This window comes from Cetorhinus maximus, chromosome 8, assembly GCF_964194155.1.
Source record: "Cetorhinus maximus chromosome 8, sCetMax3.hap1.1, whole genome shotgun sequence".
In the NCBI taxonomy this organism is placed as follows: Eukaryota; Metazoa; Chordata; class Chondrichthyes; order Lamniformes; family Cetorhinidae; genus Cetorhinus; species Cetorhinus maximus.
In genome coordinates this window covers 124,077,726-124,099,586 of record NC_135886.1, presented here as the reverse complement: position 1 = coordinate 124,099,586, position 21,861 = coordinate 124,077,726, and the positions used below count along the sequence as shown (strand labels likewise).

At 38.1% G+C, this 21,861-nt stretch overlaps 1 protein-coding gene across 1 annotated transcript in view; it reads right to left on the bottom strand.

Annotated features, from left to right (window-relative positions):
* Positions 1–290: 290 nt before the first annotated feature.
* abcb7 (ATP-binding cassette, sub-family B (MDR/TAP), member 7) overlaps positions 291–21,861 on the bottom strand; it is a 56,569-nt gene continuing 34,998 nt past the window's right edge. Inside the window, exons 12-16 of the mRNA XM_078547558.1 lie at positions 20,320–20,449; positions 9,264–9,435; positions 5,030–5,133; positions 4,644–4,751; positions 291–3,465 (exon numbers count right to left, since the gene is read on the bottom strand). Of these exons, the coding sequence (XP_078403684.1) occupies positions 3,256–3,465; positions 4,644–4,751; positions 5,030–5,133; positions 9,264–9,435; positions 20,320–20,449 (724 nt within the window). The 3' untranslated portion in view covers positions 291–3,255. The remainder of the gene's footprint in view (positions 3,466–4,643; positions 4,752–5,029; positions 5,134–9,263; positions 9,436–20,319; positions 20,450–21,861) is intronic.

Below are 21,861 nucleotides of genomic sequence, written 5' to 3'. Positions count from 1 at the left end.
GGCTAGCTTCAAATGCAAAAATATAAAATCTTACTGACATACTCCACAAGTTCTGTTCAAAAAGCTTGTTAATGAAGAAAAGTGACTTTTTAAAAACTGATTTAATCACTAAGTAAATCATATGGTATTACCGCTGCTTTGCTAACTTTTTAAAAGTGAGGAATTTCTTCACACAATTTGACATCTTTGAAGTTGAAAACTTAGTTTCCTTTAGCAAACTCAGTCGTGCCCATTACAAAGGAGGGGGTAGTTGTAAGGCTAGTGTAGTATAAGACACAGTAAATGCCACAGATAGTCAAGACTTTATTTGGGCTGACCAATTCTGCAAATACATTCCAATTTTACAGGTGAAAGAGACTTGAAAACATAACTGGTTACTTACAAAACCATAAACAGCATTCAGGCTTTGACTAAATACTGGGTAAACTTAAATGGCTCACAAATAAAAGAACATTAAACATTTCACCACTTTCATCGTGTAATCATGGAACTCTAGTACACATCATGTAAATACGTTCTTTATCTTCTGGTTCTATTTTCAATTAGGGAAGCAGAATGGAAAGATAAGAGCATAGTTTGCATTAGAAATAAATACATTAGTATTTATCCAATGATGACGGTATTCTGAAATTGGCTTTACGTGACTCATACAAGAACATCTTATAAACATAAATATATTTAAAGATTTATACATCAGGTGAAGTTTGATATTTTAAAAAAGGGACAAATGTAGTTTCTGTATACCTCAGTTTTAAGTAAATCTGTTTTAAAAATCTACCATATGTAGTGAGAAATACAATCATTTGCCACAGGTCAACAGGATTGGCATTTAATTTTCATAAACGCAGGGGCCAAAAAGCTCACAAATGAAAGTTAGAAGCAAGTTTCTCTTGCAACTGGAACTAAACTCCATATTTATCTAATGAGGTATTTGGTTTCAAATTATTGGGGCACCCATGCCAATAATTTAAATGTTTATAATGTGTTTAGAAAAGATTATGGATAGTAAATGTGACCTTGTATGGATGGAAATAAAAATATTACCTGTAAAAGTCTGCACATGTGCAGAAGTAAGAATTTTGAAACTCTATTGTGTTACATCGTTTCTGGAATAACCTCAACAAGTTTTAAAATTTTCATGGTGCGTGGTGTTTGTGTAAATTTAGAGATGTAAATTGCTGCCTGCACCTAAAGCACTGTATGTTAGTTTACAGGCTTGGTTACAAAACAGCTAAAAAAGGTCAAGTAAATATACATTGCGACAGATACTGGAGGTGTTAATCTCAATATTTATGAACACGGTCGATAGAAAAAAGATTGAAAGGTGAACCAATCTAATTTTTTTTGCTGAATAAAACTCAGTTATAGCCAAAGACAAATGGAGAAAAGATAGTTAGGCACTCATAGATCTTATAGCTCTTACAAAAGAAAACCTTGCACCACAGTCTGCAGAACTAAATCAATATCCCCTCCAAAGAGCAATCCCAAGTTTGACCTGGCTTAGTTTTGGCTCAGTACATGCACTCCTTAACTTAGGTACTCCTTAGAAGTACCAATGCTGAGAGATGCAAAACTAGTAGAGGACAAATGATCTAAGCAGTGATCTGGATAAAATAATATGGCAATATACTCCACAATAGAAAAACAACGCAAAGGCACAACTCAAAAGCATTTTATAGGGGGAAAGCAGCAGCTTTTTGAGTCAACATTTGATAAGTGAAAAAGGAAACAAATGAATGAAAACATGTGCTTACGACAGCTTAATATTCCTGACTGGGGTCCATATTGCCAAATTAACTGGGCCATTTAGTTTGTATCTATTACAGCAAGTTTAAAAACAGTGTCTCAATTACAGGAGAATAAAAAGGTTGTACAATACCCTGTAGGAACAGAAATAAGAAAAGCCTTGACAATTGTTTCAGAACTGGTGGCCCGGTTTTAATTCTTACAGATTAATGCAATGGGTTTTTTAGTACATCCAAACTTCTCCAAAAGCAATTAATTCAAGACTGCAAAATAAATCCACACTATTTCAGACTACCAATTATCACAAAATACATGTCACCTTTTCCTCATGACCATAACATTAAACGTAGTTGATAGTTGCCTTTAACGGAGGAGATTAGTGCCAAAGTGGGCTATGTTATGGAGTGCTACACCTCCAGACTACGTTAAAGCTTCTCTACATGCAGAGCTCCTGGTCTCTTAAAGGGTTGTCTAGGGAAAACTAAGAGACAATATCTTCTCTGGGAGGTTCAATAGGGGGAGGAAAAGAAATCTCAGACAGTAGGCTCAACTTCTCAATTGCATATCTTACTGGACAGCTCTGCTTTCATTCCCAATTGAAGGCGACACAGGGGTTTAACATGAAGGATAACAAAGTAGAGCTGGATGAGTGACAAAAAGATTGTACAGAAGTATGGATGATCAATGAACAGGGTGGCAAATACATCTATTTGAAGGGATAAGCCCAGGAATATACACTTTTACAGCCTTTTTAATACAGGCTACCTTTCGTTAAACATTGGCATGCCATCTTGAATTAATAATTAAGTTAGCATGTCTCGGTCAAATCATTCAGGGTATCATAATAAAGCAGTGAACGAAGTTCAAAATGTGCATCATTGGTAAATGCCGTTTGTGGAGGCATGTGCATTCAGCTTTGCCTAATTCCCAAGCTAATTCCTTTCTACATCCTGGTATACCAAATATTGTCCTAATTAGAAACTCTCATTATAGGTACTATGGCCTTGGATCCAGATACCAATGTTCAGTGTTTACTGAATTTACCCCTGTAAGGATTATAATAGTTCTACTTCTCGGTTCACAACATAATCATTGAAAAAGCAAGCACTGGTTCTGTTTCTCGTGACTATTCCTGTTACATGGTCCATGCTAATACTGATACAGTATTGGTTAACCACTACATTGCCGTAATTCACCAGCAATGCACATATGCCTCAATATTTATTTAGAAAATTGCATGGATGCTACCCACAATGGAATCATTTACTTGATCCATTTTTAAACGAGTTTTTGATTTGCTGTTCCATGAAAGGTCTTTCAACACATAAGGTTACCAATCAAAAATATTTGACCATTTTACCATAAAAAAATAAAATCCTTCTCTAAAAAAAGAGCAGTTTCATCAGGTTTCCTGTTCAAAATGGTCTACTTGTGCATTGGTACCTAATGACATCACCAGTGCAAATTGCCAGCATAGTTTAATGCCCAGTATAAAATTTTAGAAAAGTTTTAACAAGAGCAGTTTCCACAACCTTTAACACTGTTCAGAATCTCTTCTGATAGTTTTCTCCTTTCCTCTTCCTTGGATGACACAACTTTTTCTTGACTGTAGGAATTTTTGCTGAACACTCTACTATTTTGTGCTTGCCACAGTTCAGAGTAAAGACTGTTGGAATTGTTCAGGAGAGTTTGATGGGTTCCACGCTCTGCTATCTTGCCCTGCAATGAAATTACAAGGAGTCAGAAAAACACCAGGAGCATTGTATTTGATTTCAGATGAACAACTTCTAGTCAGATGCAACTAAAGATGCACTGACGTAAACCTGTTGTGTATGCAGTTTAAAGTTAGATTCCTCCATTAGATCCATATTTTTGTTTGACTCAAGCCATAAATGACTGGAAAAAGTCTACAGTAAAAAAAAGTGTGACTATGTAGTTAGCAGGTTTGAAATACCAATTTTCTCATTTGAAGTTAGTAACTAATATTTAGGCAATCTAATAGAGATGTATTAGAATGCCAGCAAACCATCACAAAGTTTCCTCCATGAGCAAGATCCATTTCAGAGGAAGACAGGAGATAGTGGATTGACAGATCATAGGTGAAGCATAGTAACCTATAATATGAACTCACTTCTCCCCTAACTTATCTAGGTACATTCAAGTTCCAATTGCAAAAGTCACCAGACTCAATTGTGTGTCAGTTGACAAGGAGGTAAGTGCTATAGCGCTAGAGTCAGTATTCATTATTCAGAATGTTTTCACATATGGTGCATGTATAAAATATTATAGCATCCCATATCTGAAGTGTACAACATGCAAATATATATACACATTAATTTTTAGAATATCACTGACTAATGTGACCATTTCAACCAAACTACATATACAGACAGCAGGTGCCACAGCCTCAAAGGGCCTTGTAAAAAATGCAAAACAACCTCTGGTACATTTTTCTACACCATTTTGTAAATACTGTAGGGCAATGGTACTCATACTGTGGCCACAGGTGGCCACTTTCAGTCTGCCTCCTTCACAGCTCGACAGATCTAAGAGTCACAGCCTGCAAACTGTGGGATGTTGCCAGAGCTGGAATTCATGGTGAGAAAAGAGTAAAGGAAGCAAGACTATCCAAGCATCAATCAAACAGGTACTAAAGGCTCTATTAAAACTGCAGGTTCAATAGTTTTAATGGACCTGTATGTCATTCCTGTAGTGGTTACCCCTCCCCTTCCTCTGGACAGTCATTTTGAAATGAGGAACTCAACAGTCCCATCATCTTGGTAATACTACACAGTATGAACAAAATACTGCTTGGTATTGTGGCCCTCAACAAAACATTTGTGAACAAATCCGCTTCGAGATAACTTAGAGTTACAGGAATATTCTAGTTTTCCTACCTTATCCAGAACTAGAATTTCATCTGCATCAACAATTGTAGTAAGCCTATGGGCGATAAACACAGATGTACGGTGGTGCACCAAATCTCTCATTGCACTGAGAATATTCTGTGGAGAGTGAGTAAAAATGATCCCTTAGCATTGAAAAGACAGTTGGAAACTAAAAACTAACTACGAAACTCATAAATCTGCAATAAAATGGAGAAGTTTAAATTATTTATTTACAAATAAGTAGTCATTTACTCCCAATGTTGATTTACAAAAAGGACATTTGATTCACATGCTGTGAAGTTGAAATGTGTTGTAAATCAGGTAGCAGTGAACATGAAAGAACAAGTGATTTTGTTTTGGAGTGTGATATTTGACCAGAAACTTCAAAGGCATACCTCTTCAGTGATGGAATCCAAAGATGATGTAGCTTCATCATACAAGATAATGTGAGGGTTTTTCAGAATTGTCCTAGCAATTGCAACTCTCTGCTTTTCTCCTCCTGAAAGAAACATCAGTTTACATTCACCTCGGGCTATGAATGACAAAAGGTCCATTCAAAATGGTTCAATTCTTCAACAAACATTATGCACAAGGTTGGAGAAAGAGAAAAAAAAAGAATAAAAAGTTAAAAGACTATGAAATGTCATTATATTCCCCACTGATTTCACATAATGCCACATTTTAATGTGCTGAAGGTTAAACTACTTTACAAAATAATTTACCATTTTTATCAGTTCAATCAGCATGGTTTTATGCTGCATTGTGAACAATGTCACAGGATCCCTAGACTGGACTAAGAAAGGAATTACAAGGATGCAGTGTTTTACGAAAAAAACAGCAATATATCACAGAACACTGACAACACTGGCATTTTCAGCCTGGTAGGCTTCATGGTGTAAATTGCTAGAGTTTGAAATGGAGAACATTCCTCCACCAAGTATGAAATGACAGACCAGAGATGCTCCATCTGAAAGAACTATGCAGAGTTATTGATCACAAACAATAAAAGAAAGGTTTATGATGAAAGGTTATCGACCTGAAATGTCAAGCCTATTTCTTTCTCCACAGATCCTGCCAGAGCTGCTGAGCATTTGGAGCATTCTATTTTTATTTCAGATTTGCAGCATCCATAGTATTTTGCTTTTGAAATAAAGGTTTCTCTTCAAAGGTTGACAGAGAGTCCACAGAGGTACTGAATGATTAAAATATTTCCAAACACAAAATTCAGCATACCAAACACTATTTCCTATTGTTTTCAAGTGTCAAGGTTGGAAATGTGGAATGTTTGAGGGGAGGAAATAGGCCATATTCCATTGCTTGCTATCTAGGGAGATATCCTCCTGGTACTCGCTGCTGGTTTTTAAATTTTATATTAGGATCTAATATCTGGTGAGGCATAATGAACTAGATGGGCATTTGGGAATTAGATATTCTGCATGAATTAGATCATTTGGGGGAAAAACGTTCAATTCAAGACAGTATTCAGACTACCGAGGAACAAGAAATGACTCTGCTGAAGAAATTGTTTATTTAGAGATGAAGAAAACCAGAACTTGCATTTTCTGTACTTTCCACTGTGGGCCCAACCTGTGCTCCAGCAAGCAGAGTACAGTCATTGCAATTAATTGTTGTTATTTCAGGGCTATGCTCGGTCAGTGTAACAGAGAGTAAAGGACACATGTTCCAGTTTTTAAAAGAGACAAATTCTGCTTACGCATGGAAATACTGATGGAAAAAGATCATATTTTTCCCCATTGTGTTTATTTCTGTCTAGCATCGTTGTTCATGCAAGTCTCTGCTCTTCTCACTTTTCGCTCCTCTATAAACCTTCTGATCTGAATGGTTTTCACAAGTTCCATTGATAGGCATTTTTAAAAAATTATAATGTCTGATCATTACTTGATCATACAGCAAGATAGGAGCCAATCTGCAGTGGGACAGAGATGGGTATCAGGGTTTATGAGACTGAAGTCCAGGAAACATCAGTAGGAAAGCTCAAGTGAAAGCATAAATTTTGGAAATGGGCTCAAGCTCCAAGTTGTCAGATGTGAGTAAATAAAGTTGTAGTCAGTTTAACCAAAAATTTTTAACCAAACTATTTTACCGTAATGAACACTTGTGCAAATGCCACTAACATTTTGCAAATGCAACACACTTAAGATAGAAAAGGCTTACATTTATATGGTGCCTTTCATGATCACTGGACATCTCAAAGTGCTTTACAGTTAATTAAGCGCTTTTGAAGTGTAGTCACTGTTGTAACTATTTCCTTTCCTGTGACAATTTGAAGTGTAATACTTTCCCACACCATCACGTACAATAGGTTGGCATAGGTGGCACAGTGATATTTGTCACTGGACTAGTATTCCAGAGACCCGGGTTCAAATCCCATCACGGCAAATAGTGAAATTTGAATTCAATAATATGAAACTAATGTCCTTTCGGGAAGGAAATCCTATATCCAGAACCACACCAATGTGGTTGACTCTTAAATGCCCTCTGAATGTACTCTGCCCTAGCCAACGAATAGTTAATTGTGTAAACGGATGTAAAAATATGGTTTAGTGTTTAAAGAAAATGCTGCATGTTGAACTACATTTTCCCTGCTTTCTTTTAAATAAGAAAAAAGTGCACGAAAGGTAGTTTTTTGGCCTGATCAGTATCAAGTTATCAGTTCCAAGTAAGAAAATGAATGGAATCAGCATCTTGTATTCACATTTTCACTGAACTTATTAAAATACATAATTGAGTACTGGTCATTGAAAGGAAGTATGTTGGTAAAGTCTGCTGAACTGTATTGAACAGCGATTTACATTGTTGCAAGTTAACAATTCAGTTTAACTTAATTTAATAGAGAAATGTGTTTACTCATCCTCCTCTCCCACATTAGAATGTACAGCCACTATTTCCATGACCTTCCTATCCCTTCAGGGTCTCCACTCTGAAGACAGGATTGTTTGGATTCAGAAACTTCTCCAGAGCCAGTGCCAATTTCACACATTTTGGATGACAAGTGTTTTTGCAGGGCTAGATAAGTTTCCATAGTGCAATATACAAGCAACAAACAAATTTATTGTTGGTGACAGGATTATTTGCACATGTTTGAACAGGAGAGTTATGGAACACTTGAAGATCTTCCACGTGAAGAAACCAGTTGTCTGCTTTGACAGATTAGAAACACATGAATCCCAATGGACTAAATTTCTTAACCACTTGATGTTACTGAGGCAAAACGTTGGAGCTTCTTGCATAAGCTTTGCAGCAGGAGTAGTGAAACAATGACTGACTATACCCAAAACAAGATTAAATCCCTAACATTAATTCCCCCCCCTCCCCCCCCCCCGTTTTAGAATGAATATTAGTTAGCAGGGACCGTTTTCAGTTACAGATAATCAATGCACAAAGATACCTAGAAATAAAAGATTAGTGTTGCTGTTACTAGTTTAGCAAATAACGAAATTGGTTTATATAAAATTTGTGTTAAAAAACCTCATTCTGTAATTGGAAAGCTACCAAAAAAGAACCACCATCTCCCCCCCACCGCCAGCACAAATGCATTTCTGTGTTTTTAATGAGATAAGCACATACCAATTTTGATAGATTGAATTAAATCAACATTTCCTAGAGTTCTAAAGGTTATCTGGAATATTGAACTTAAAAATGTGCATTTTGCCAGTTATCTATTATTTGCACTGGAGTTGGGAAGGGTAAAAAGAATAGGAAAAACCATGTCAAAGTAGGAGGAAAAAAAACCATGAAAAAGGCCAACAGCTTCCTCCAATTAGCCAATGACGACATAGCTTCCCAAAATGTATACTTGATCAGTAAATTCAAATTCTTTACCTGTTAAACTTTTTCAAATTTATGATAAAGTCTAAAAAACCCTTTTTGTGGGAGCATTTTCTATCTGACAGATCTAGTCAAAAATGAAGAGCCTGAACTCTTTTGGATGCAGTTAAACATATTAAAGATCAACCGGTAATACGGATTCTACTAACAGTTTGTCTAAGCTAATGTATTATGCAAAGTGGTTTCTGCTTCAGAGATGACAGCGTAACTCTGGGGTGAGGTCACAATCAAACTTGAGTGCAGTGGTGTAAGACTTGGGAGCTATTCTCAAGTTTGCAACCAAAGTGGATTTAAAAACTGCTCAGGGTTCAGTTGTATTGCACACCACTGAGCAGAGAACAGTAGCTTCACAGTGTGAATCAAAGCTGGCAGTAACCAATCTATACTGCACATTGCCATGGCTGCAAACACATTCACTTCAACGTAACTGACAGAAAAATTCAAAATTACTTAACCCTTTGTATCCAATCGCCAGTCCACTATTTTTCCTACCCCACCTACTTATTCTTTTATAGCTATTCATCACCACTTTCAATGACAGCTAAGTCAATGGGAGCTGGAATAACATGGTTCCCAGTGATTAAATAGTCAGTCAAAAGTGGTAATATTTCCATGTACATAAGCCAGACAATTCAAGTTGTCGCACTGGTAGGGAGCCCCACCTGCTGGTTTGGCTGAACACAAGTTTAGAAAGCATATTCAACAAATCACCAATATTAAGTTAACAGAAGCTAAAGGTTATGCACTCCAATCACAACTTCCAATCTTCCTTTAACTCACCTGAAAGCTTTAGTCCACGCTCACCAACCTGAGTGTCATAACCATTTGGCATTCTGAGAATGGAGTCGTGAAGGCCAGCAAGCCTAGCAACATTGTACACTTCTTCTGGCACTGCATCAATGTTCCCATATTGAAGGTTATAAAAAATGGTGTTGTGGAACAGGACTGCATCCTAGAAATCAATGGAAAGAAGCAATACCAACTTCAAATGTACAAAATTACTGAACAATAGTGAAATATAGTAATGCTGATGATATAAATGTAACACAAATGACCATAAACACTTCCACCTCCTCACACCCAAATTAACCTCAACTGTTTATTGTTTTCAGTGAAGTATTCCTTGCTTGATCTTCAAGAATACATTTTAGAAATCATATATACTGGTTTCACTATTTCTTGCAATAGAAATGGATGTTTGACAAAGTCATTTAAACTTTTCTACTCATTTGCTGTTAAGTAACCATTTGGTATAGCCTCTGCTGCACTTTTCAGGAATGTTGTCAGGTAGATGCATAGGGGGAATTCAGGTAGTAACAAACAGAAGAGCTAATTGCAAAAGAAACAAGTAAACAATCTTAAAATACCATTTTGACTCCCTATAAAGCATGAGGGAGGTTCCTCTTGTGTAAGAAGAGGAAGTTACACAAGAGTTTTCACTTGATGAAAGCTGGTGCTAAATTCCAGTTGCTATGAAATATTGCGCATTTTTGTATTAAAAATGCGTGACTATAAACTAATGAAATTCATGTGTCATACAATGGATAGAAGAGCCTCACTGAATATTTAATCCCCAACAGCTATTAACCTTTACCTATTTAATACAGAAAAACCACACTAAACAAACACTGCCTTAGCCATCTTATGACTACCAGGAAACAACCAAATCAAAATGGTCATTGCCCTCTCAGGCACAAAGAGAGAAATACTCTTTTTCCCATTCAGATTGTGCCATCAATATAAATTACAGAAATACTGATTATTGTTTTTTTCCATTTACTGAGCAACTAAAATTTGTCATTTGGCTTCATCTGAAATATAAAATAAATACTTGCAATATGCATCCAACACAGGCCCAAAATCATACTGGAAAGCCCTCTGGGTACCAGCTGGGGTGAATGACAAAATAAATTGAGCATGACATGTCCAAAATAATTCATGTTAATGGCAGCCTTGGTTTACTCCTGTAATTGTTCCAGGGTGCTTCCTGAGCGAGGATTGTTGCAAATATCTAGTTCATAACTCATATGCTTTGGAAGATAACACTCATTCCTAAAACTAAAGTTACAAGACAGATAAATGGAAATATCTTGATTGAGAAACTGATAAACAACCTAAGTAAATGCAAATCAAACAAGCTTGGGTTAATTACAGTTAAACCTATGTTTATCTCACAAAGTCAGAGGTAGAAGACTAAAACACTGAACAATAGATGACACATCTCTAAGCTTAAATAGAGCCAGAAAGTCTACACTTACATCTCAATAAAAGATTTCAGTTATTTATACAGTTCCCAGATGAAAAATAAGTAAAGAGCCATTTGTAAACAAGAGTGTTCCTTGACAGGGCCAGCAATCCTGGGAAGGAGGGTCGTAAAACTCCATTAGAGATATAAATTATTCACATGAGTCAAATAATCAAAGATTTGTGTTCAAAGTAAAAAAATTAATTTGCATTTCTATTTGGAACATTCCAAGTTTGCCATGTTGTCATCGAGATGGGCTGTGGGGATTAGATTTTTGTTTAGTTTTTCTGGTCGTTTCTCAAAGAAGGCAGCTGCAGTTTTAGTCTTGTGTAGGCTGCAGCCCACCGAGTCAGGGGAGCAAATGGAGATAAATGTTAGTTAGGCATGCACCTTAAGCAGATAAATACTAACTTTATTGTTCACTGCGCAGAGTGTAGGTGGGGGCTTGAGCTCAGTTTGGAGATATTGAATTCATCGTGAGGGGGAAAGAAGCCGGAAGATTTGCTTAGCATGAAGCTACAGGAAGAAATCTACAGTGGTCCTCAGAGTGAAAGGCAATTAGCCTTGTGGCAGAAAGTTAGTCCGTTTGAACAAGCAGCAAGTATTTGCCAGGAGCTGGGAGTCAGCTGTGGGACTAGCAGCTGTACAAAAGCTAGGGAGTACAGAGGGCCATTATGTTTAAATCCCTAAGAAAGAATGCAGTGAAGCCCAAGTTTCAGCTAAGCAGTCCACAGTCGTTAAGGTTGGAAGTTGCAGGGTCGCTTAGTCAAAAGCTAATGGAAAGATCCCTGTGAAATTTCATACCACAGAACAGGTGGAACAAGAGGCGGGGGTGGGGTGGGGTTGTGAAGAAAAGGCAGTGGGAGAGCAATAGTGAAAGGGGATTCTATTTTAAGGGCAACAGACTGATATTTTTCCACCATAAATGTGTCACCAGGATGTTATATTGCCTCCCTGGTGCCTGGGTCAAGGATGTTACTCAGTGGCTGCAGGGCATTCCAAAGAGGGAGGGTGAACAGCAGAGGTCGTGGTCCATAACGGTACCAACGACATAGGTAAAAAAAGGGATGATGTCCTGAAAACAGAATATAGGGAGCTAGGAAATAAATCAAAAGGCCATGTGCTAGTGAGATCAGGCCAGATGAATGCGTGGCTGCAGAGATGGTGTAGGAGGGAGGGATTTAGATTCCTGAAGCATTGGGACCGATTCTGGGGAAGATGGGACCTGTACAAGCTGGGCAGGTTGCACCCCAGCAGGACTGGGCCCATTATCCTTGCAGGGGTATTTGCTAGTACTGTGGGGGAGGGTTTAAACTAGGGTGGCAGGGGGATGGGAATCTGAGTGGGGAGACACAAGAGAGGGAAACAAAGATAGGAATGAAAGACAAAAGTAGAAAGCAGAAGTGGAAGGCAGAGAAAACAAGGGCTAGCATCAAATAGGGCCATAGTACAAAAAAAAAGTATAAAAATGTTAAAAAGACAAGTCTAAAGGCACTGTATCTGAATGCATGGAGCATTCGCAATAAGGTAGATGGATTAACAGCTCAAATAGATGTTAATGGGTACAATATGATTGCAATTACAGGCATGGCTGCAGGGTGACCAAAGCGGGGAACTGAACATTCAAGGGTGTTTGATATTTAGGAAGGACAGGCAAAAAGGAAAAGGCGGTGGTGTTAGTTCATTGTTGGTTACGATGGAATCAGTGCAATAGTGAGAAAGGATATTTGTTCAGAAAAATCTAGGTCTGGAATCAGCCTGGGTGGAGCTAAGAAGCAACATGGGGCAGAAAATATTAGTGGAGGCTTTCTACAGGCCTCAAAACAGTAGTGGTAAGGTAGGGGACCGCATTAAACAGGAATAAATTCCTGGAGTGTGCACGAGAGTTTTTTTAGACCAGTATGTCAAGGAACCAACTAGGGAACAGGCTATCCTAGATTTGGTATTATGAAATGAGAAGAGGTTAATTAATAATCTAGTTGTGTGGGGTCCTTTATGGATCAGTGACCATAACATAATGAAGAATTCTACATTTGGATGGAAAGCGAAGTAGTCCAATCCAAAACTAGCTCCTAAATCTAAACAAAGGAAACTACAAAGGTATGAGGGGTGAGTTGGCTACAATAGATTGAAGAAATTCATTAAAAGGCATGACGGTGGATAGGCAATGGTTAATATTTAAGGAACGAATGCATGCATTGCAACGATTACATATTCCTTGCTGGTGCAAAACCACAACAGGAAAAGCAGTCTAACCATGGCTAACAAAAGAAATTAAGGATAGTATTACATCCAAAGGAGGGGTCATATAAAAGTTGCTAGAAAAAGTAGCAAGCTTGAGGATTGGGAGCAGTTTAGAATTCAACGAAGGAGGGCCAAGAGATTTATTAAGAGGGGAAAAATAGAATATGAGTGTAAATTTGCAAGAAGGAACATAAAAGCAGGCTGTAAAAGCTTCTATAAGTGTGTCAAAGGAAAAAGATTAGTGAAGACAAATACAGTTCCCTTACAATCCGAAACAGGAGAATTTATAGTAGACAACAAATAAATGGCAGAGCAAATAACAACTACTTTAGTTTCTGTCTTCATGGAGGAAGTTACAAATAACTTCCCATGAATGCTAGGGAATGAGGGTCTAGTGAGAAGGAGAAATTGAATGAAATTAGTATTTCTAAAAAAAAAGGGGGGGAGAAATTAATGGGACTGAAAGCCGATAAATCCCCATGGCCAGATAGTCTACATCCCAGGGTACTAAAGGAGGTGGCCATGGGAATAGTGGGTGCATTGGTTGTCATCTTCAAAATTCTATAGATTCTGGACCCAGCAGATTGGAGGATGGCAAATGTAGCCCCACTATTTCAAAAAGGAAGGAGAAAAAGGAAATTACAGACCGATTAGTCAAACATTAGTAGGGAAAATGCTAGAGTCTATTATAAAGGACATGAAAACAGGACATTTAGAAAATATCAATGGGATTAGACAAAGTCAACATGGATTTATGAAAAGGAAATTATGTTTGACAAACCTACCGGAGTTTTTTGAGGACATAACTAGCAGAATGGATAAGGGAGAACCAGTGGAAGTGATATATTTGGATTTTTAGAAGGTTTTTGACAAAGTCCCACATAAGAGGCTAGGTGTGCAAAATTAAAGCACATGGGATTGGGGTAATATGTTGGCATGGATTGAGAATTGGTTAGTAGACAGGAAACAGTAGGAATAAATGGGTCTTTTTCAGAGTGGCAGGTAGTGACTAGTGGGGTACCGCAGGGATCAGTGCTTAGGCCCCAGCTCTTCACAATATATCAATGATTTGGATTAAGGAACCAAATATAATATTTCCAAGTTTACTGACGACACAAAACTAGGTGGGAACTAGAGTGGTGAGGAGGGTGTGAAGCAGCTTCAAGGCGATTTAGACAAGTTGAGCGAGTGGGCAAATACATGGTAGATGCAGTATGAGATGGATAAGTGTGAAGTTATCCACTGCACTTTGATAGGAAAAACAGAATGGCAGAGTATTATTTAAATGGTGACAGATTAGGAAATGTCGATGTACAAAGGGACTTGGGTGTCCTTGTACACCAGTCACTGAAAGCATGCATGCAGGTGCAGCAAGCAGTTAGGAAAGCAAATGGTATGTTGGCCTTCATTGCGAGAGGACTTGAGTACGGAAGCAAGGATGTCTTACTGCAGCTGTACAGTGCCTTGGTGAGACCACAAGAGTAGTTGTGCACAGTTTTGGTCTCCTTACTTAAGAAAGGATATCCTTGCCATAGAGGGAGCGCAGCAAAGGCTCACCAGGCTGATTCCTGAGATGGCACAATTGTTACATGAGGAGAGATTGGGACGACTAGGCCTTTATTCTTCTAAACTCCAGTGAATACGAGGGGATCTCATTGAGACATATAGAATTCAGACAGGACGGGACAGACTGGATGCAGGGATGATGTTTCCTCTAGCACGGGGCGGTCCAGAACAAGGGGTCACAATGTCAAGATACAGGCTATTTAGGACTGAGAGGAGGAGAAATTTCTTCACTAAGAGGGTGGTGAACCTGTGGAATTCTCTACCACAGAAGGCTGTGGAGGCTAAGTTACTGAATATATTTAAGGAGAAAATAGATAAATTTCTGGACTCTAAAGGTGTCAAAGGGTATGGGGAGAGAGCAGAAGTATGGTTTTGAGGTAGAGGATCAGCCATGATCATATTGAATGGTGGTGCGGGCTCAAAGGACCGAATGACCTACTTCTGCTCCTATTTTCTACATTTCTATGTAACGAGGAGAAAGTAAAGTGAATTCCAGAGGGCTGTGGCAGACCTTTGGGTTGGTCCCAGGAGGGGTGAATGAACTTTCAGATTTCATAAGGCAAGGGTTGGGGGATCGGTAGGTGGAGCCAGGGCTAAGTAAAAGTAAAATTGGATTCATAGTAGCTATAAAACTAGTGTTAAATTAGTAGTGTTTACTTAATTTTTTTTCAATAAAATAAAATTCGTTCTGGTTTAAAAATGTGAAATCTTTTGATGTAGTTCTGGACGTTTGCATTTCTCTTTAAGTGTCCCTACCGGGTTAAAACAGAATGCATATGTACGAACATGCAGAAGTAAGCCATTCGGCTCCTCAAGCCTGATCCGCCATTCGATAAGATTATGGCTGATTTGTCTGTTTTCAAGTTCTACATTCCCATCTATCCCTGATAATGTTTGATTCCCTTGCCTAACAAGAATCTACCTCTGCCTTAAAAATATTCAATGACCCCACTTCCACTGCCTGAGGCAGAGAGTGTTCCAAAGTTGCATAGCCCTCAGGAAAAACTTCTCATCTGTCCTAAAAAGGTGACCCCTAATTTTAAAACAGTGCCCCCTAGTTCTGGACTCACCCACAGCGGAAAGATCTTTTCCACATCCACTTTATTAAGACCTTTCAGGATCTTATATACTTCAATCAAGACACCCTTCACTCTTCTAAACTCCGGTGGAAACAAGCCCAGCATGTCCAATCTATGCTTATAAGACAACCCGCTCATTCCAGCAATCAATCTAGTAAACCTCCTCTGAGCCACCTCAACACATTTACATCCTTCCTTAAATAAGGAGACCGTTATGGCAGGCAGATGGTAAATGCCAAGCTGCTCAAATCCCAGGGGGAAACTTGAAGCAACTGCCACAACCATTTGCAATTTGTATGTTTTTCAAGATGCAGGCTTTGAATTCAGTAGTAATAAGACCACTGAGTCTTATAGGTTTGCTACAAAACTAAATTAAACCTTTATTAATAAAAAAAATGATTTTAAGCACAGACATAGATTTACAAATTACTACTATGATAACTCCTAGCTCCCCAAGTTAATCTAACTCCCAGTTATACCTCTGATATGGGAACAGTAAGACACAGATTTTAAACGACCCAGGCAAAGTAACATGATACCCTGAACAGCTGAATTCAAAGTGAGTTTTCCTCAGCTTGTTAGATCTTACAATGCTTTCCCTTGTACACAGCCTTCTTTCCTTTATACATATTTTCCCCTTTGAATGCAAATTCCCAGTGTTTCACTATATCTTTGGACTTTACCTCTCTAATAACAAAAATGTAATCATAGTACCAATTTTACCAGGAATCTTTGGGAAAAATAAACAGTGTCTTAACTTCTCCTGGCTGGGTGAAACATTTCGTCCCCTCTTTTGAATTCAAGTTAGTCTGGTTTATTTAAAAATGCAAATATTCCCTTTACACCTCACATTCTAAAACTTCATGTTTACCTATTCAAACCTAGTTTCCCATCTGATACATCAAAGCCTTCAGACAAGTTGTCTCTAATTCAATTAAAACCCATCCACCCATAGACACAGATCCCACTATTACTCTACAATAAATTCCAATAACATTATGAAAATCTCTGACAGAGACCAAAATTGCACACAGTATTTGAGATGTGATCTCACCAATGCCCTTTATAACTGAAGCTAACATCCTTACTCTTATGTTCAATTCCTCTTGTAATGAAGGATAGTATTATAGTATTCCATTAGCCGCCTTGATTACATGCTCTACCTGCATACTAACCTTCTGTGACTCCAGGAGAGCACCTAGATCCCTCTGCACTTTGGAATTCTGCAGTCGTTCTGTTTAAGTAATACTCTGCTTTTTTATTCTTCCTGCGAAAATGAACAACTTCATATTTTCCCCACATTATACTCCATCTGCTAGATTTTTGCCCACTCACTCAATTTATCTATATCTATCTGTCTGAAAACTCCTTATGTCTTCTCAACATACTACCATGCCTTTGGTCCCCTCATCCAAGTCACTGATATAAATTGTAAAAAGTTGGGGCCCCAGCACAGACCCCTGTGGGACCCCACTGGTCATATCCTGTTAATCAGACAAAGACCCATTTACGCACACTGTTTTCTGCCAGCCAGCAGCCTATCCACTATCCAGGCCAATGTGTTACCCCCCTACACCATGAGCTTTTATTTTCCACAATAACCTTTGATGTGGCACCTTATCAAATGCTTTCGAAAATCCAAGTACAGTATGTTTACAGGCTTCCCTTTATCCATAGCACACGTCACTCCTTCAAAAGAACTCCAATAAATTGGTTGAACATGATTTCCCTTTCACAAAACCATGCTGACACTTCCCGGTTACCTTGTGTTTTTAATGATAGACTCTAACACCTTCCCCCAACAGATGTCCAGCTAATTGGCCTATAGTTTCCTGTTTTCTGCCTCCTTCCCTTCTCAATTCATTTTGCATTATGTACATCAATCTTACATACGAACGTACAAACAAGGAGTAGGCGATTCAGCCCCTTGAGCCTGCTCCGCCATTTAATAAGATCATGGCTGATAGTAACCTGAAATCTGCATCCCCCGATAACCTATCACCCCCTTGCATACCAAGAATCCACCACCTCTGCCTTAAAAAATATTCAAAGACTCTGCTTCCACCACCTTTTCAGCAAGAGTTCCAAAAAGACTCATGGCCCTGAGTGAAAAAATTTCACCTCATCTGTTTTAAATGGGCAACTGCTTATTTTTAAACAGTGACCCCTAGTTCTAGACTTTTCCACAAGAGGAAACATTCGCTCCACATCCACCCTGTCAAGACCCCTCAGGATCTTAAGGGTTTCAATCAAGTCGCCTCTTACTCTTCTAAACTCCAGCAGATACAGACCTAGTCTGTCCAACCTTTCCTCATAAAACAACCCATCCATTCCAGGTATTAGTCTGGTAAACTTTCTCTGAACTGCTTCCAATGCATCTTGCTTTAGTTTTTAAACAATTTCACCATATAAGGTCTTAAAATAAGTAACTTGGACTCAAATTTAAAACTGTTTCCAATGTTTGCTTAATGAGCTGTTTGCTCTCCAGAGCAGCAATGTAAGAGATATGGCGATGTATTCAAGTATATTCTTGAGTGGTTATTATAGCTTATTGAAATTACAATCAATTGTCATCCCTTCTATTTCTTCCCTTGAAAGCGTTCTCTCTTCTAAGCCATGACTCCACAAATTTCAGCAAACCTTTAGTAAAGCTAGGTGGCCGTTATACAAACAATACACAACAAATTCTAGTAGGATATTTGATCATAAACCTCAATCCTGTCCTCACCTCTGCATTCTCCAGCACACATTGGACACTGAATAGGAACAGGAAGCCAGGCTGGTTTACTCCCTTCATGCCATAGTGATGTTATGCAAAGAATTTATTTGCCACAGTGAATTTAACACCACCATAGATGGTGATTGGAATATTCTGGGCCTGTATGGTCATGTACCATACACCAGATTAATTGGGTGCATTCAAAGTCACAGGAGCCCTACTGTAATCAATTTATTAGGTATATTTAGCTCACAATGAAAAAAGATACTTGGAGACCTTGTATACCTTTCTAGTTGATTTTTGAATGCAAATATAATTTGAAGTTACATAGCACTGTTAACAGAGAAAAATGTCCCAAAGTGCTTTAAAGAAGCTACACCATTCGAAATGACAAGAGCCAATCAGCAGGTCTTAGTTTTTTCAACACCATCTTGGGACTCTTCAAACAACAAAGCCATTAGACAAAAGCTTCTATACAAAGCCTGCAGCATTTAAACACTCCATCTAGTGGCCTGGCCACTACTTCAAAATGGTTCATAACTGAAAAATCAAAGATTTGTTGCATATAGTTTACACATTTTTGAATCCTCAGGATTAGAACGCGAGACAAAATCCACAAGAACAACTCAACATAACTAATGTATTTATGCAGTTAAATTATTCCGAACCCAAAACAACAGCCTACCATACGTCATTGCAGTCAGCTTCAAGTTGGGCTTCCATTTTTAGAAGTTAAGACTAGTTCAGACCATTGTTGTGCAACCAGAAGCATTTAACAGTTTGGCTAACAATTTTCGTAAAGCAATGAATGTTATGCTATTTACTCACTGAGTATGACAATTGTTCTGTGAATTGTTACTATGTCAGTTTGCATCCCCCCCACCCACCACTGTCCATGGATATCAAATTTACATTGTTACAATCCTGTTAGGGACTGCCAACATTGAAAAAGAAATCCAAATAACTTTCCAATAGAATTATGCCATAAGATTTCACTATTTTTAAAACAAACCTTATCATATATAAAAGACAAAAAACAAACACCACTAGCTTAACAATATGGTTTAGAATTATATAGGTTATGCACTCTGGTTTACTTCCTACTTTCAAGAATTCTCTTAAGACACATCAATCTTAAAAGTTATTTACTTCTGTAGGGGCCAACCATAAGTAGCCACAGGCCTGTGGAGAATTTTCCTCAGCTCCAGTTATCCTCAGAATTAAAATTTCCATTTACCATCTCTAACTGTGGATGCCTCAGTCCCTTGTTTTGGTTACTTTTCCAATATTGCCAAGCTAATTGGCTGGTTACTTTCTTTCGCAATAAGACACTGAGGCCTTCCGTAGATTGTCCCACTAGCTTCAAACTAGGCAATCTTCAAACTTCTAATCCTCAAGATTCAAACTGAGATTACACCTCTTCTGCCTTCCATACGGTCGATGAAGCTAGTGTTTTACTCTGTTTACTGCGCAGGTCTGTCATTTATTTTGGCTAGCTTCTGTGAGCTGCAAACCACACAAGGAGAAAACTGCCACCCTCTCCAAGCAAACACACAGATAAATTGAAACTAGAGAGTCTTCCTAAGCTTCATCCATCTGCGTCACAACGTAGCCTGCTCTGGGCTATCCTCAAACCAATCTTTTAAGCTAATTACCCCTCATTTAAAATTTTTCCAGCTAAGTAAGCCCAATTGGTGCTCTATAGCACTCTCTCTTCTCTTCTGACTCAATTAAACAAATATAGGCAATCTTCTGAACTGCCAATTCCTTAGGTTTTCTGGTAATCACTAAAGCCCAGCATTTTAATTACCTTGCCTTTACAACAACAATCTTCTCAGAATTAAACATTACCTCTAAAAGCTTAACATGAATCATGAACTAGATATTCACAATGGCATTCCTTCATGTTGAGGCTTTGGTACCTGCTTAAACACACCTACTTTTGAGACCAACTGAAAGACATTAGGAGACAATTGTTTTTACCTGTGGTACAACACCAATGGTTTTCCTCAAGCTTTCCAAACTGATGTCTTTAATATTCTGACCAGCCACATAAATGTTCCCTTTCTGAGGCTCGTAGAAACGGAACAGCAATCTCACTATTGTGCTTTTCCTAAATCATAGAAAATATGTACAATTATTTAATACATTTACAAATCTTTGTGGAAACATGAATGAATCTACTAAGTTAGTGATCAACGTTAGAAGATTCTTTTCCATGACTTATAGAATTATAAATTGGATAATCTTGCTGGTAAACACTGTCGCAAACAAGGTGGACTAAGAACATAAGAGATAGGAGCAGGTGTAGGCCATTTGGCCCCTCAAGCCTGCCCCGCCATTCAATAAGGTCATGGCTAATCTGCCCCAGGCCTCGACTCCTCTTTCGTGTCAACTCCTCATAACCCTCAACTTCCTGATATTTCAAAAATCTATCTACCTCCTCTTTAAATGTTCCCTAAATATTCTAAATGTTCTACTAAATATTAGTAAAAATTAAAAGAGATAAAGTCACTTAAGATAGAAAGGGGGTGATGGGCAGAATCAATAAATCAAACTTAACCCCAGATGGATTGCATTCACTCATCTCAATATGGAGTGAGACAATTACATAAATATCAACATTCATTAGAAAAGGGAACAGTGCCAGAAGACTGGGAGACAGCTAACATACTCAAATATTTTAAAGAGTGAGAGAATAAGTCCAGGGAACTAAAGATAAGTTAGCTTAACATTGGTGTTAGAAAAAGTGGAATCTTTACTAAAAGATGCAATAAAAGTACATCTGGATATAAAAAAAAAGTTTTTAAAAAACAAGGCTTTCTAAAGGGATCATACTTGACCAACTATACGAAATTTTTGAAGTAACAGAAGGGTAGACAAGGGTAGTTCAGTAGATATAATGTTTTGGGTTTTCAAAAGGTCTTCACCAAAGGTCCCTCAGTGTAGACTGATGACTAACGTAAGAGCATGCGGAGTTGAGGGATAAATAGAATGCATAGAAAGCTAGCCACAAAACAGAAAACAGAGTGAGGGTTATGGTAACTACTCATTACAAAAAAAGGTGGGAAGTAGTGTTCCACACTGACCATTGTTGTTGACAATTTACAGAAAACACTTTGGACTTGGGAATCAGAAGTATGCTTTCAAAATTTGCAGGTGATACCAAATTTGGGGGTATAGTCAATACTGAGGAAAAATGCAACAAAACACAAGCCATTAATGAGCTTGTAGAATGGGCCTGTAATTAGCAAATACATTTCAATAGAGTTAAGTGTGAGATGACACTTTTTGGCAGGATTGCTTTGTCCAAATGACAGGAGCAAAAGAATCTAGGGTGTACTGTTACAGATTGCTAAAAGTAGTGACACTGTTAATAAGGCCATTAAAGCAAAATGCAAACAAAGCACTGGGCTTCACTTCTAATGGAATAGAATTTTTAAAAATCAGAGAAGTTCCATTAAATTTGTATAGAACCTGGGTTAGTCCACACTTGGGAGTACTATGCACAGTTCTGGTCTCGGT